Source organism: Phasianus colchicus, chromosome 5, assembly GCF_987193195.1.
Source record: "Phasianus colchicus chromosome 5, bPhaCol1.hap1.1, whole genome shotgun sequence".
Taxonomy (NCBI): Eukaryota; Metazoa; Chordata; class Aves; order Galliformes; family Phasianidae; genus Phasianus; species Phasianus colchicus.
Window position 1 is genome coordinate 25,256,426 of NC_143440.1, and position 16,058 is coordinate 25,272,483.

The 16,058-nt window shown below is 39.3% G+C and overlaps 2 protein-coding genes across 3 annotated transcripts in view; one reads left to right on the forward strand and one right to left on the reverse strand.

Annotated features, from left to right (window-relative positions):
• Positions 1-16,058, reverse strand: part of LOC116229186 (transmembrane protein 263-like) — a 219,389-nt gene that overhangs the window by 202,837 nt on the left and 494 nt on the right. For both annotated transcript variants that reach the window (XM_031593503.2, XM_090140970.1), the window contains exon 2: positions 15,942-16,011. The gene's annotated coding sequence lies outside the window, so the exon portion shown is untranslated. The remainder of the gene's footprint in view (positions 1-15,941; positions 16,012-16,058) is intronic.
• LOC116229188 (astacin-like metalloendopeptidase) lies at positions 1,290-15,935 on the forward strand. Its single transcript, XM_090140960.1, has 11 exons — positions 1,290-1,981; positions 2,140-2,164; positions 2,756-2,893; positions 4,150-4,267; positions 4,770-4,948; positions 7,661-7,742; positions 8,343-8,470; positions 10,112-10,227; positions 10,624-10,849; positions 11,933-12,051; positions 12,610-15,935. The coding sequence occupies exons 1-11, from the start codon at positions 1,835-1,837 to the stop codon at positions 12,838-12,840; spliced, it is 1,509 nt and encodes a 502-aa protein (XP_089997086.1). The 5' UTR covers positions 1,290-1,834; the 3' UTR covers positions 12,841-15,935.

Below are 16,058 nucleotides of genomic sequence, written 5' to 3' on the forward strand. Positions count from 1 at the left end.
CAGGAGGAGGGAAGATAGAGACCAGTCTGTCCCATCTGGTTCATTGCTCACTCTTTGCTGTGGGATGAAATTAAACTAAATAAGCATCACTAAGAGTGTGACAAACATATATTATTAAAACCAGCAATGATAAAATATCCGGTAGCTCAAGGATGGTATGGCTAAGGACAAAAGTCAAAAGATGGTGTAAGAGGAAGGGCACACAGGAGAAAGAGCACAAATCACAGGTGTGTAATCTAGGATATCAAAGCAGGCATGAAGTTAGATAATGTAAGCAAGCAGTGCTGAAAGGTTTTTGCATCTACAAAATAACTGCTGACAATGTGTGAAGTTAGCAGATGATATGAAACTTGAAAGATACCCTATTCTTTCTGACAGTCAGGAAAATGAATTAAGCAGCAGTAATTCTCCTGACTCAGGAGTTACTCCCGTCTGTAGTCTGCAACTGGAGCCAATAAGGTATTACAGCCTTGCCTGGAATGGGTATGCAAAACTGCATGGCAGAACTTCAAAGCTCCTTTCTAGCCCTCCAGACTGTCACCCAGAGTGACGCAGCTCCAGGCTCTGCACAGTGATCTGTTTTTTTTTTTTTTATCTTGCTTTTATTGTCTAAAAACTTTTGCTCTCTCCTTGATCATTTTGTGATGTGTAGCAGTGTGCTCCTGTGATTCCCCTTGCCTCTTTTGTACCTGATTCCTCAGGAGACACTGAGGTTGCTCAGAACTGTACAGGAGGGCCTGTGGTTAACAGCATAACTAACTAATGAGGACTTCTGAATTTCATCTTATTATCAGGCAAAAAGAGTCCTTTATACATGTTACAGGAGTATTATCTACAAGAAAACTAACTAAATGAATTCTGGATGTCACAGAAATGTACAATATGCTAGAAAGTTTAGGAGTTAAAAATCAGCGTGGTAAAATGAAAACATTCAGAACAAAACTTTAATATCAGTTGAAAACTTTATAGTGAAATACCTAGAAGGTTCTCTCCACCAATTCCTGCTGTGAACCCTGTAGATTTCTTGAAATTGTTTGCAGAAACAAAATTCATACAATTTTTTTGTTTGCTTCCCGAAGATCTAACGCAGCAAATCCTTAGGCTTTTCTCTAGCACTGGATATTTGCACAGAGGTTGAAACTTGGAGCAGGCCTGTTATTGTTTTCACATGGCCTCAGTGCAAACATCTCCATTGCACAACTTGCTTTTACGGTGTACGTTTTCTAGGATTCAGTGCTGTGCATCTCTTCAGGCTTGTTTCTATTCATGGACATCAAATGAGGAAGGGTACCCCAGAGATGGGAAGCCAAAACTCAGGGAGCTCATGGTTTTATAAAAGACACAATCACCACCAGTGATGATGTGATGTTGCATAATAGGGTAAAGGGGGGGAGGGGGGAGAACAATGACACAACAATCAACTTCTGTCTCCAACACATTTCCATTGCTCTGGGCCAGCATTATCTGGCTGAGAGCTGGGCTCTGCAGAGCAGGGTGGCTCCTGGCAGTGTGCAAAGCTGTTTCTAGGACAGGTAGTCAGTACAGATGGATCAAAGAGTTCCTTGACATTGAGTTTTGTTGTAAACAGACTACTACCAGATATCCTGTCCCTAGGTCAGCAGTGAAGGAATTTGCAGCAGTTCATGGGCTCTTAAAAATGAGTCACTTCAAGGTTGCTGGATTTTCTTTCCTATTGCTCCACTTCCTCTGTTTTCTCTGAAGATAAATAAGAAATAAGAGTCTGACAATTCTCTTGAGGTCCTGCAGCTTGTTTATTTTGTGAAACTACTACTCGTTATCTAATTCTGTTGCACTTGTTAAAGGCAGCTTTCCCATGAAGCTTGTCCCAAGTAAGCTAGCCACAGCTTTGAGAACTGAGCTGCAGAGCAGAGATCATCTCAGAAACCTGAAGATGAAGTGCTTTCTTCTGCCAACTCAATTTGCATTTCTCTATAGCTTTGTTCTAAGTAAACCTGTCCAGGTGTGTTGCTGCTCCTTGATGCTGAGACTTCATACTGCTGTTGCTGTGTTGCTCTGACTATTTTAAAATTATTTATAAACTGCTGTGATTCTACATAATATAATTTTTCTGCTATTGATATAAGTGTATGTAAAAATGTACCTTTTTTTTTTTTTCAGATAGCTACAAGAAACAATGACTTAGGTGAGTTTGACTGCAACTATTCTATAAATAACTGCAATTCTTGGTGGGGGGCTGCTTCTCTATACTTCATTCTTCATATTTGGTACATTTTTCTTCTTGAAAATGTTTACTGTATCTATGGAAAATAATTCACAAAATTAAGATGTGTTTTAAAATCACATTCAGTTTTGATTATTTATGCTGTCACAACAAAGAAATTGAGAAGAACTATTGAGTAATTGTTATTTTGAATGTTCTTTTCCACATGTGCCCTCAAAAATGAGTATGTGTTTGACTTTGATTTCTTCCCTGTGTGATGTAAGTCACTGCTCTCTCTGTTGTATCCAAAACTATTGTACATTTTTGACATAATAATAAGTAGCTACAGTTTGTGATAAATATATGGCAAGGAAAGGCAAGCCTGACCAGTCTATATATACTAGACTCACTTAAGCTTTTGTCACTTATCCTTTATCACGTTATTGGGAAATAAACTTCAGAGGAAAACATTTCCAAAGGTACAAAATTTGGTTAGTGTATGCCTCTCATCTCCTTTTTGCACTTCTCATTGATGTCTCAGTGCCCTGAATGTTCATTTTCTTCATCTGCCAGACAGCGAAATAGCTGTGTATGAAGGAGACATTCTCCTGAGAAGAGGGCAACGAAGTGCAATTAACTGTGAGAGCTGTTTATGGCCCAAGTCACAGGATGGACAAGTCAAAGTTCCAGTTAACATCTCCTCTGATTTCTGTAAGTGTATACAAATGGACACTGTAAAGCTAGCACTGATCCTTTAGTCCCTGTTCTTCTATTTTATGGTATTGTGCCATGCATCAGATGGACTCTGAGTCCAAATGAGAACTTATCAACATGTCTCTTCTCTAATCTCCTGGCCCTACGGCACTTTGGCTAAGACTCCAGACATTCTAGGCATAAACACTAAAATGTGGTTACTCGAGCAGTGCTTGTTATATTAAAAAAAAAAAAAAGTTAATTTTAATTGCAAATAATAGTTCATTTCTGCTAGCTACTATGCACTTTGATATTTAGCAAGTACAGGAGAAAAAAATATGTAATTTGTCCACATTAGGAAAGTATTTGTCATAATTACCACTAGAAGCAACTTTTTTAACACTGACTTCCTTTCAAATATGTCATAAATGATCTGTCTAGTGGAAAAGGCTGCAGGGCCAATGTCTTCATCTGGAAAACTTTGTTCCAGAAGGCTTCTTATGGGGGCTTTGTGGGTCCTCCATCTCTCCCCTGTTGAGGCCTCCCTGATGTCAAGCTGGACCCAATTCCTACTCCCAAGAAAACGAAACCTTTGTGCTACTGGTTTTGCTGAGGAGACCCCAGTCTTAATTGCCGCTCTGCTCATGTGTTTCTAGAACATACCTAAGTCTTGTGGTTAGGTAAGGGTTATTCTTTCTGCATTGCTCTCTCCAAACTTTAAAGATGAGGAAATTGATATGAAAGGTAACTGTAGATGACTCATAATTGAGGAAGCCAAAATAGGCTAAAATGTTCAAAAGCAGATAAACACTCCAATCTATATTTGGTACTTGAACAGAAACACTGAGTGTCTGAGCTTCCTAACACTGGCTGTCTCAAATGGTTTTGAGGGGTGTATTGCAGACATTCATTACCTCTGATAAACAAGCTGCTTTTTCCATACCTAATTAGGGTCAGACGGCTCATTTGGGATGTTTTAATCCAATTATTTGTATCTTAAACTGTTTTAATGTTCTGCCTAAACGGAGAAAATGCCAGTCTTTTGCTTTTCATCAGCCATCTCTTGCAGAATGCATATGGGCTAGTTATAATTATTACATATTCCTTCAAAATCTGATCAACTTGATCTCTGAAGGCTCTGTGCCTTTCTTCATTACATCTGTAGGATAAAAAGGTAAAGAGTGTTGTAGAGATCTAGAGGAATGCATCCTATCGGTGAACCTTATTTTTGAATAGGTAACTAAATAAGACTTCTGGCCCCTTTCTCATCCTAGCATTGGCAGAGAGGTCTTGGATTGCTGATGCTCTACAGGAGGTCTCCACACTGACCTGTGTCAAGTTTGTAAATCGCACTACAGAAACAGACTATGTATATATTGAACGTGGACAGAGGTAAGCTCCCTGTCTCCTGTGTCTGGAAGTATACAAAATGTCTTTCAGTTTCTTTTCTATTTTGGTCTGGTTTTAAGTAATTTCCCTTTTTATCTTAGGAGTCAAGATTTAGAAAGCAGGTGCAATTTTTCATTTTTCTTTAGATACAGTGGTAGTTATATCATTCACCAGGCTACAGGAAAAAATGAGTGGACTTCATTAAAGATAATGGGTTATAAACCAAAATTATTTTTTTCCTTACTTCTTGAGAAAACTCTTTCAGGTTGTTTGCTTAACTACTTGAACTGCTTCACCTACATTTGCTACACCCGTTCTACAAAAGCAATTTCTCCCTCTGCAATTTCTTTGACAGTTTTCAAGTAGTCAGCATATCTCACAACAGTGATTGTGTGTGTTCTCTTTGGTGGCTGCGTATCTGGATGCCCAGGGTGTCATATTCAGTATATGTATTTCTTTGTATTTGCTGAGCGTAACCATTTTTGTTTCAATTGGCTTTTCCTAGCTGCTGGTCTTACTTTGGGAAAATTGGAGGACGTCAAGCAGTAGGCCTGGTGAAAAATGGCTGTATGGATAAAGGAGCGATTCAGCATGAAATGAACCATGCACTGGGTTTCATCCATGAACAGGCACGGAGCGATCGGGACAAGTTTGTCAAAATTATGTGGGAACACATTACAGCAGGTAACCCCACTCAGTTTTAAAAGAAAACAAATGCTTTGAGATACAGATGAATGTTTCTTCCGAGAAGAGCTGTGCACATCAGCAGCAGCAGCAGCAACACCGGGCTGAATAGCCGCAGGGACACATGCACTGTGGTGGGATTTCTTGTTCAGTGTGAGTTTGGTACTGTGACAAATGCAACCTAAAAGTAGTTCTAAATTCTTGTTGAGATTGCCATTCTGAGCCCAGACTTGTCTTCTATCAACAAGATCATAAGGATCATGAAATGCTGCAAAGAGAAAAAGAATTATCTGCTTTTTGTTGTGGGCAGCACAAGCAGCAACCAGTTACAATCACTTGAATTGAGGTCACATTAGGAAACCACTTTTGGAAACAAGGATGGTAAAATAGTGGAATATATCAGTTAATTAGATCATGATGTTTCATTAACAGGATTTCTTAAAGGATATTCCTGAACTACCTTTTAGTAGTGCTCTCTCTGATGCTCTTATGCTCTTTGTCTACAGTCTAAGCTGATGAGGGGAAATGGAAGGAAGACTAGACTACGCAACAAAAGGGGAAAGGGGAGGAAAAAAAGGCAAAGATGCACAGGGGAAATGAACTGAAAAGATGTCTATGCTTATGAAGGCTGTTGGTGTACATCATCTGTTTATAAAAAACCAACAGAACAATGGGGCTAACAGGGCTGATGGTGGAGATCCTCCTGACTTCAGTGGTACAGAAAGTGGGACCTCAAGACATTCCGTAGGCTCCCGGTTCTCCCACATAATCTGCTTTTCCTTTGCCAGGATTGTGTAACTATGGATGTTTGGGGTTTGTTTTTACCCCTCAATTTACCTTGAAAGCTATCCAAATCCTTTGTTTTGACAGTATGCAGCCTGATCGTTTACTGTCCGCTTAGCTACTTGAAACTCTGCTTGTTTTTCACAAACTTCTTGGGAACAAAACTGTACTCAGAGCGTCCTTTTCAGCCTTCTGAGTCACTGCATTTAGATTCTGGCAGATTGTTGGTGGTGGTGGTTTTTTGTTTTGGTTTGGTTTGTGTTTTTTTTTAGTGGATACAATGGGTTAAGTCCCCATGCCTATGCAGGTCTTAGCTCTCCTGTATGTGCAGCTCTTAGCTCCCCAGATGTTAGAAGGCAGCACAGTTTGCTGGCCCCTTGTCCAGCCAGGCTACTGCTACTCCTTTCTTTAGACTTCAACTGAGTATCTACATGCCAAACAGTAGCCACGTGCTTAAACGTTTCGCCACATTTGAAATGCACTCTTCTCTGGTCATCTCAAAAGAAGCTGTGAAGTTACTGATAATACTTTCTTAAGTCAGTATAGCAGATAAGAGGAACTGAGATAAAAATGTAATTGAGCAGGGAACGCCAATGCTAATGAGAATCAGTTTGAGCTTTCATGGAGTTTCTGAGCTACAAAAAGTTCCAAAATAATGTTTATCCCCAAACTTTGTATAGTTCAGGAGTTTCTCTTTGTATTTCTTAGCCCTCTCTGGGACCAACACAGATGGATATTACGGGAAGAGACTGGCTCTGAATGCAAGTTTACCAGCCAAGTTGTGTGAACTTAAGAGTCAGATAGTCAGGATGATCTTCTGATAAGTTTCCAGTGTTGAACTCTTGTCCAGATGGCTTGTTGTTTACAAACCCTTAGTTACAGACATCTGTACAGAGGTACAGATGTTGGAACTACGAAGGAGTACTCAGTGGTCAGGACATTAGCCTTGAGGCAATGCTGACTGCGTTCAGCTCTGCTCTGACCCTGCTCACCTCTTATGGACAAGAGGACCAGGATGCAGTTCACAAGCTCTCCAGGCAATAGAGAGAAATAGGTGCATCCATATTAGAATGGGATGAAACTCCCTCCAGCCCTGCCTCAGGGAACGAAAGCTAGGGGACGTGAATTCTAGTCTGTCCGTGGGCCCCACTCCTTTATCAATATGATACTTTCTAACAGGAGTTTTCTAAGGCTAAAGAGATAAAGTGGGGAGGTGCACAGCAGCTACCCTGAGGGAAGCATTACCAGTAGCTGTATTTGGACAGATTGTTTCTAACAGGTTTTACTGAGTGCCCATACTTAAAGTAAGTTATAACATTTGGCTGCAGCCATTGCTGATGGATTTGATCAGAGGCAAAGCCAGAACATCACTTTCATGCCAGAACTGATAACTTTGGTGTGAGTAACAGGTAAACCTAGTACCTTTCTCTTGAGGTCTTATACCCCTGCATTAGCAGTTCCTTGCACAGTGGAAAGGGTCAGCAAGACAACTTGGTCGGTCATACACACCTCTGACTTGTTGATCTGGGTAGCCAGACAGCATTCTCTGCTAAGGTATGGACACAGCTCTTGGGACGTAAGCTGGATGTTTCTAATGTCCAATATAATGTACTAATAATACTAATAACATTCAGAAATGAAGGTGTAGAGATGAATACATCTCCTTGAAGAATGGAATTAGATTCATGGATTACATTGAAATTTTTTCTTGTTTTCCTCAGTTTATATTCTGAAACCTACTAGATTCAGTGGGAAAAAGCTCCTGTGGACATCAGAAAGGTTTGGTTGGTTTGGAAGATCCAAGTGTGTAAGGACTTCATGATCTGTATACTAATTTACTTTTATTAGGATTATGACATGGTCAATAGCAGGAGGTGTCTGATAGCAGTAATACTGCTCTAAATGAAAGGTTGTTCTTCTGCCTTGCAGGAGAACAAGGGAACTTTGGAAAAGTGAACTCCAAAAATCTGGGCCTTCCCTATGACTACTCTTCTGTGATGCACTATGGCGCGTGAGTTTTCCAATGTGTGCTTTCATAGAATCCACTCAGATATAGGGAGAAGAAATTGTTCTGTGCAGGGAATAATTTTTTTTTCTGTTCATTTACAATCGAGTTAATGGATGTAATAAGAGTGAGTATGCTTTGTCAGCAGTATTCTTGGAAAACAGAATTGATATCGATAGAAGAAAAAACCACAGGATAATGTTTTCTGTCACTATACTCACCTCTCTTACTAGAGGCCTTTGATGTGGCTATGTTTCAAAGACAGAGACACTGAGCTAAAACAGTTTGGAAGTCCATGCTGGGCAGATACTTGTTACTACTACGCTAATTTTAGACAACACTACTTGAGTGCAGAGAGAAGAAAGATGGATTTTTTTACATCATTAAGATGTACGCTGTCTCATGAAAAGTATTTATCCAGGACTATTACAGTTGTGTTTTAGTTCATAAGGTACAAGCTTGTATCATGTACCATCTACTTTATTTCTGTAAGTAAGAAACAACTTCTAAACAATACAGTGAAATGAAAATTGTGAGGTACACGAGTATGATCAAGTTCATATTTAATAGAAATGATTTAGAAATATGACTTCCTTATTTCTACAGATATGATTTCTCCAGCACTCCTGGGAAACCAACTATAGTACCAGTTCCTAACCCTTTGGTGCCCATTGGGCAGAGAGAAGGGCTGAGTAACCTGGATGTAGCTAAAATCAACAAGCTCTACAAGTGCAGTAAGTGCAGTAAGATAGCCAGCTCAATTTTTATTGTAACCACTGTCAGAAATCCCCAGAGGAACTCTGCCCACCACCTGTCTCTCCCCAGCCCTACAAGAGGGCTGCTATGTATGTGGAACAGAACTGTCCCTGTGCCAAGCTGCAGTCTTCTTGGGAAGGACACTTTGCTTTCAGTAATATGCTATCATTGAGTTATGCTGACCTATTCCCTGCCCTTTGACATAAGCAAAATCCACTAGAAATCATGGTAATACTTCTGTGAATTCCTTATTTTAGGAAAGCTCTGAAGGTTGGAAAGCATATGAACAATCCAGAGCCATGATTAAAGTTTAGTTTATTCTGCAGTAGCACCAGTGGGTTTCTGATTTCTTTCAGTTAAAAAATGACTGCAGGGCTGTATGGGTATCACTTAGGCTTAACAGAACATCTTTGAGAGGAATTTCCTTGGCTTTTTGTTCAGCTATCTACCTCTTTGCCCACATCAACTTCCTACTCATTGCTGTGGTATCTGAATGTCTAGAAACACTTAACATTCCTCTAAAGCAGGAACTCTCCAGCTGAGAGGCACAAAAGAATGTAAGTAAAACACCAGACTTGCTCCTGCCACGTGTAGTTTTTGTGCTGACTCCCAGCGCATAGGCTAATTGATCTATATAGTATTTGACTTTTCAGAGATGTTACTCAATTAGTTTCCACCAAAAGAGTAAGAAACATGACTACAGGTAGTCCAAATTCTGCTTTGAATTGTGTAAGTACTTAAGTTAAGTGGTCATCAGTAATTAAAAGGAATCAGCATTTCTTCACTTGAGTCTGTAGGTACAGAGGAACACCTCTCAGCAATGAGTTCTGAACTGTAAATAAGACGTTTTCAGTTTAATTGCATCTGTCATAATCCCAAAGATAACTACAAAAAGTATTTAACAGTGTTCTTGGTAGCGAGGCTGGGAGTGGATCACACTCCAATAGCATTATTACATAATTACCTAATTAGATTTGTACATTTGGGAAGAAGGAGTAGGTTTAAGAAAAACAAAACACCAAAAACACAGACCTGAAATAGACCCCATCAGAAATAAAAAAGGACAAAAAGTCCTGTTCTCTTGGTGAAAGCAGGAAGAGAAAGATGTAATATACATGAGAACAGGCATTGTATACCAATCACTAATTTTATAACCTGACTTCAGTGCTGTGTTAGTTTTTCCCCAGTGCCCATCTCTTTCTTTGTTTTGATAGAATCTGTTCTAAGCTTTATTTTGCATACACCTAAGAATGCACATACATTTGCTGATGGGAATTTATGTTCTAATATCAATGGAACTGCTATTGATCAAGGTTAAGCAAGTTAATGAAAGATCCAGATCTTTTTCAGTAAACTGAAATAAGTGGGTGAAGCACTTTTTTTTTTTTTTTACTGTTCAAAAATAATAAAATTAGTGGATGAAGCAGCAAGGTACCTTTATAAGTAATTTAGTTTGTTAATGGTTTTGAATATTTTTTACACCAGGAACATCAACATAATTGTAGACGTAATTTTTTTATAAGCTTGACTGATCATAATGGTTGGAGAGAATTGTCTGGAATTTCTGGAAGATTAGTGTGGTTTTATTCTCTTCAGCACTGTTTGGTTCTTCCCCTCAGATTGTTGTAGCTCTGTATTGCCAAAAACCAAAGGCTCATTCACCTCCATCAATTACCCATCCCCATACCCGAACAATAGCAACTGCCTGTGGTTGATCCGCATCCGTCGGAATAAGGTAATATTCAATAGAAACTTTGAACCAGAGCAGCAGGGCTACACCACGTTGTTTTATCATGATGACATTTATTCTGTTATATAGAGAATGAGAAGAAAGTCTCAACAAATTTCATAACACTTCTGATAATACCATACAATGTTATTATATAACTTCTTTATCCAGTTAAGATTATGTGGTTTTTTTAAGGATAAGCAATAACCAAACATCAGTTATTGGGCACAGTAGCAGTGAGGGCAGGTGAAATACTATGCTCCTATTATACAGACAATAAAATTACAGTGACACATGGATAATAAAATGAATGGAAGTTCCTAGTTTGCTTCATAACAGTGAGGTAATTTGAATCTTTCCCTGTGTATAGCAGTAAATCCAATGTGTTTTTTGTTTCTCAAGATTTTCCTGCAGTTTGAGGCTTTTGATCTCCAAACCTCCTCAGACTGTTCGTCTGACTATGTAAAAGTTTACAGTGGAAACAGCAAGAACTCTCCTGTCTTGCTGGACAAATACTGTGGGCAGGGGCCACTGCCTTCCATCGTCGCTTCAGGATCAACAATGCTGGTAGAGTTTGCAAGTGACGAGACTGTTACAGCCACAGGATTCAGAGCCTCCTACAACAGAGGTATGAACACTCCTTAAAAGAGCTTGGAGTACAGTATTAGTTGTATTTGTATGGAAGAACTGAACATTTTTGAACGCATAATCCAGGGCAGGATTATGTTAGTCTGTTAGTTTTTGCACCTCCGTAGGTATTACTATCACAGTGGGATGAGCAACTGATGGTGCTGAAGGTTAGCAGTGGGCAAAACAGGAGGCTGCATGGGTCTCATACCAGTAATTCTGAGTAATTCTTCTCAGAGCCTCTGCTGAGCATCTTCACATCTTTAGAAGAATTTATGTAAATAAGAACAATGCAATGACTGTGACTAACATGAGCAATGCAAGCAAAGAACAAAAGACTGCAAAATGCCAAGAGAAATCATGCCAGAGAGAAGCAAAGCAAAGATCTGGTTCATATGTTATTGAAGGTTTTAGGGCATTTTATGCAACAGGAGAGAATAACCTTGGGTAGCTTACACTTTCTGAATTAAATAGTTCTGCTGTGCTGCATGAAACTCAGTGCTTACTGTATTCACTTCGGGGGTGTCTGTTTTATAAGCATACAGAATGCATTGTGGACTACTGGAGACAATTCGGTTGTGCTGCAACATGTTTTCAGTTAGAAGGCAGCAAACAAGTGGCTATTGTCTTACTTCAGCATAAGCTGCAAACTTTAAAAAATATAAGTTGAAGACGTCTTAAAAATGTATCGTTTTTCTGCATTAGGCTTGATGGAGTAATCTCTAGATGACATTAGATCTAGCTCAGTAATGCAGTCTCAAACACTTAACCTAATTCTTTTCTGAAAGTGCTGTAAGGTAGTTCCATTAGAATGCTACGTTAACATGGTAGCACATATGGCAAATGTAGCTTTAGATTCATCTGTTCCCTGTCCTCCAAAGGTTTTTTTAGCAGCCAAGTTTTCAGTTCCTTTGGTACAGCTGCTGATAAAAATGCTAAGCAGTGAAAATCTATTGCTGATATATTTTCTTCATAGTGCATCCTTTCCTGGCTTGAAGAAAGAATACAGAAGAATACAAGCAAGCTTCTTTCTACCGTCAAAATACTTGTTAATATACCATTCTCTTTTTTTTCTACTACTCAGTGAATTGTGGAGGTACTTTCACAGACTCCAGTGGAGTCATCACCTCTCCAAACTACCCCAATAAATACCCCAAAAATAGGGCATGCTTCTGGGTCATCAGCTCTCCAGTAGGATACAAGGTAAAGAACTGATTCTTACACTGTTTGCAGCAATGTTCCCTAATGGAATCAGGTTTTTTTTTTTTTTTGTCTTGCAAAATAACAGCTGTAATGGCATTCTCAGAGTGAAAATCTGAACACATAAATTCAGTTTAAGACCCTATGCTGGCTCTTGGTATTTGAGGTGATCATCAAGGGAAAATGTTAACACGTGTATGTGAAACTTTTATGAGTTCAGCTTGTACTTTGCAGGCTTTGCTCATAGTAATCCCTAGGTAAGAGCTCCCACTAGAAAACTGAAATATTGCACAGGTGTTGTTTGTGTATTTCTTGAGAAAGAAATTTAAAGTGTACAAAATTGATCTTATCTCTTGCTTCTCCTTTCAGACTGAATCTTTATAAACTAAGCAAACAATTTGTTAATGATATATATGACAATATAGGGTCAGGATAGGGACGAATACAGAATGAAAACAGGGCCTGTACATAAAGGATTTAAACAATTAGTATTTGTTAAATACAAAGGCTAAGAGAAAAAGATATAATTCAGAAACTGCACTTTCCTTGTGTCTCCTTCAGGTATCTCTTAAAATGTTATTCTTTGAGCTGGAAGATAATGACAGATGCATCTATGACTATTTGCTCATACATGATGGAAGCCGACCTACATCACCAGCAGCTGGCCCTTACTGTGGGACAAAGAAGGTTGCAGACTTCACTTCCACTGCTAACTTTGTGCTGGTTGAATTTCACAGTGACACAGTTTGGGAGTTGCCTGGATTCAAGCTGAGCTATACATTTCATAGGTAACACTACACACATGGGAACTGGAAAATGCAGAATGAAAGTATGAGACCAACAAGCCACTGCTGCTGAGGCTCTGAGCTTTTGTTATAGTAATCCCATTGCCGGTGTTGCACGGTGAGATAGAGTGGAAAAACAAACTATGTAAGCAGATTCTCAGTTACCCATAGCAGTAGAAACCACCCAAGAAAAATTTGGAATATGGCTATGGAGCAACTTGTATTCCAGAGCCTGTGTTCTGACAATTCTACAGAACTCTAATCTGCATTCCAGTATTCATACAGAAAAACCTTCAGACATTTGTTTATGCTTTGAAGCCAAGCTTGCTTATACAGTAGGTACAGGCACAGTGGTTAGACTGGAAATGACCACTTCACATTGAAGATGCATGTTGGCATTCCTGTGCAGCATTTCAACTCAAATAACTGCGTTACTTTCATAAGCAGAAACAGAGCAGAGAACAGACTTGGCTGAAGAAACTTAATGGCAGGAACAAACAGTGAGAGAGAAGGAATGGAAGGAAGCACCTATTGCTGCCACTTTGTAAGTAAGCCATGGTCTGAGTCAGGTATTGAAATCTTCCACTGGGATATTACTGCATTTGGTTTGTTTGGTTTTTTGTTTGCTTTTTTTTCCTCAAAATGAGGCCTGAAAACATGATGGAAAGCCCTCTGAATAGAAATAGAGCCAATATCTTTTGAGAATATCACATTAGGTGTGAAGTATCTTTACTTCAGAGCGGCATCTCCTATCTCTTATAAGTCTGAAGAAGAGAAAAAAATCACTACTCAGTGATAAACAGATAAGTTTACTTTTACTTGGTATATCAAGAGTTAAATGCCACCGCCAAGCTGGAATAAGATAAAATGTAATAAATTTTCTTGCAGCAACTATATCTTTGTGCAGAAAAGCACATAGAGAATGCCAGTTTCATTTCCCAGTGCCAGGAAGGCAGCTAAGAAAATCTTGCAGATTTCTCTTTTTTCTTTTTGAAAGATCTGTAATATTTTGCTTTTTAAGCACTGGATAATTTTTATCCTCAGAAGGGTAGAATATCTGATGTGCTGTGGACATAAAGTTCTAGAGCCTGGCTGCACTGTGGTAGGAAACTTCAAGTAAAGCAGACAATAAATACTTGTATTCTTATGAGCTGATCTGGCTATGCAAACTATTGAGGAAATCAAGCAAGGAGGAGACACTTGGATGGCTGTAGCATAAGCCTGGGACAGTACCTGTTCGGTATTATCTCCTTACGTTACTAATAAAATGCTTTCTTCTTATTGTGTTTCTGCATGGAGAAATGCTGATATAGTAGAATACAGTATATTCTCCTTTTTCAGCGTGGCAGGTAATTTGGATGCAGTACCTGAGGGCTACACCTGTACTGTAGCCAGAAGGCGCACTAGCCTGCCAAAAACTGGTGCTGTTTTTAACAAGCTGCAGCAGGCAAAACTCATCAAACATGGCTCTGGATGCCTAAGTACTTCGGGTCTCATTCAGGATGCAAACTCCATGATCTTCTCTCCAAAGTTCTTGAAAGCATGATTCCATTCATGAAGGGTACCAACTGTTGATCACCAAGAGCTAATGAGAGCTAGAGGAACCCAACCTCAGAGACAGTAATGTTTTGTATGTACAAATGTATGTCTTCCAGTTCAACACGGCTCATATCCTGCTGGATTTATGTTCTCTGTACAAACCTGGAATACAGGTTGTGTGTGTTCATGGAAGAGGGGAGAAGGTAATTCTGAGATCTTGACCTAAACTTCAGACTGTACGAATGCTAATTCTTCTCTCTGGGTCTGACTTTCAAGGAGGAACAAAAGTAAAAATCCCCAGTGCAAACTTGAATGGATCACTAGTTTAAATACGCAATGCTGACAGCTTTGATGGTAACTTGAGTACAACTTCAGATTTTCTTTTCATGGCCTGATGTGGGACTCTACTATCAGGCTTCCTATGTTCAGTGTTTTAACATTCACAAATTCAAAAGAGAAGCATGAACAACGCATGAAACAGTAATTTACTGCATATAGGAATTCTAGTCTTGCAACTAGTCCCTAGGAATATAGTATTAAATAGGAATCTCAGATGTGGGAATGTGGCATGACCAGGGTGCTTTATTTGTAAGCAAGCCCTTCTTGCAGGCAAGTCATAAGCCCTAAGGGGCAGGCAGCCCTGGCTATAAAAATTCCACTCTCATTTGTTTTGAAAGTACAAATTCAACAGTACTGATGGAGGCTGCATTCAGGAATGCATTTTCTGAAATACATTATTCATAAGTTCCCTCTTTCAGAGGAAGGGCTTTTATGTCTGAAGTGTAAAATTTCCACATTTCATCAGTTATGTTAGGGGTCCTTGTTAACTGCTTTCCTTAATGAACATGCAGGTTTACTGGAGCTTCCACAAACGCTCCAGACTATCTGCCACTCCCTTCTGCAGATATCAAAAGCTTCAGTGTTTCTCTAACTGTTTTTTGAATTCCTGCCAGCAGATTTCAGTTAAATTTGTCATTTTGCTGTATATTTGCAGCCCACCAAACAGGGAAACTCAACATACAAAACATTCTTCTTATACTGACTACTGTTCATTTTCACCCACTGTGAGCTGTGAATCTTAAATGGAGGATTTATCCAATTCAGACACCTGCTATGAGCTAAGGTATGCTCAACTGCTTAGCGGAAGAGGATGTGCATCTAATAGACAATTATCAGCCCACAATGGGCATTGCCCATGTGTTATAATGAGGTAGACTCTTGCTATTAGCGTTCAGTTTCTGAGATACATGAATTAATATTTACCAGACAATAGACACCAGGAACATCATGGTCAAAGGTTTAGGATTCAAATATCAGCACTGATTTTGAGAGGTTCTAATCAACGTTCATCATGTACTACGCGCAGCTTAAAAAAACAACATGTAAGGGTTTAATCTTAAAAAACAGAGTAACAGCAGTAGTGAATACACATCTATTCCTGTGTATGTATAAACCTTGTAACGCAAGCAGCTGTTACACGACAGACCTGTGCTCAAGCAGCCATTTCCATCAGCCTGTGCATGTGGAAAAGATGAGGGAAGTGTTCGTGTCCAAGTATCCCAACGTTACCTGCTCTGAGACTGTCCTGGTTCCTATCTGGGAGGTGAGTCAGGGCCTTTGAGCAACAGGCTTTCTTAATCTGTAAAATCAGAACAGAGATTTGCCAATCACTTCTGTTGAGACAAA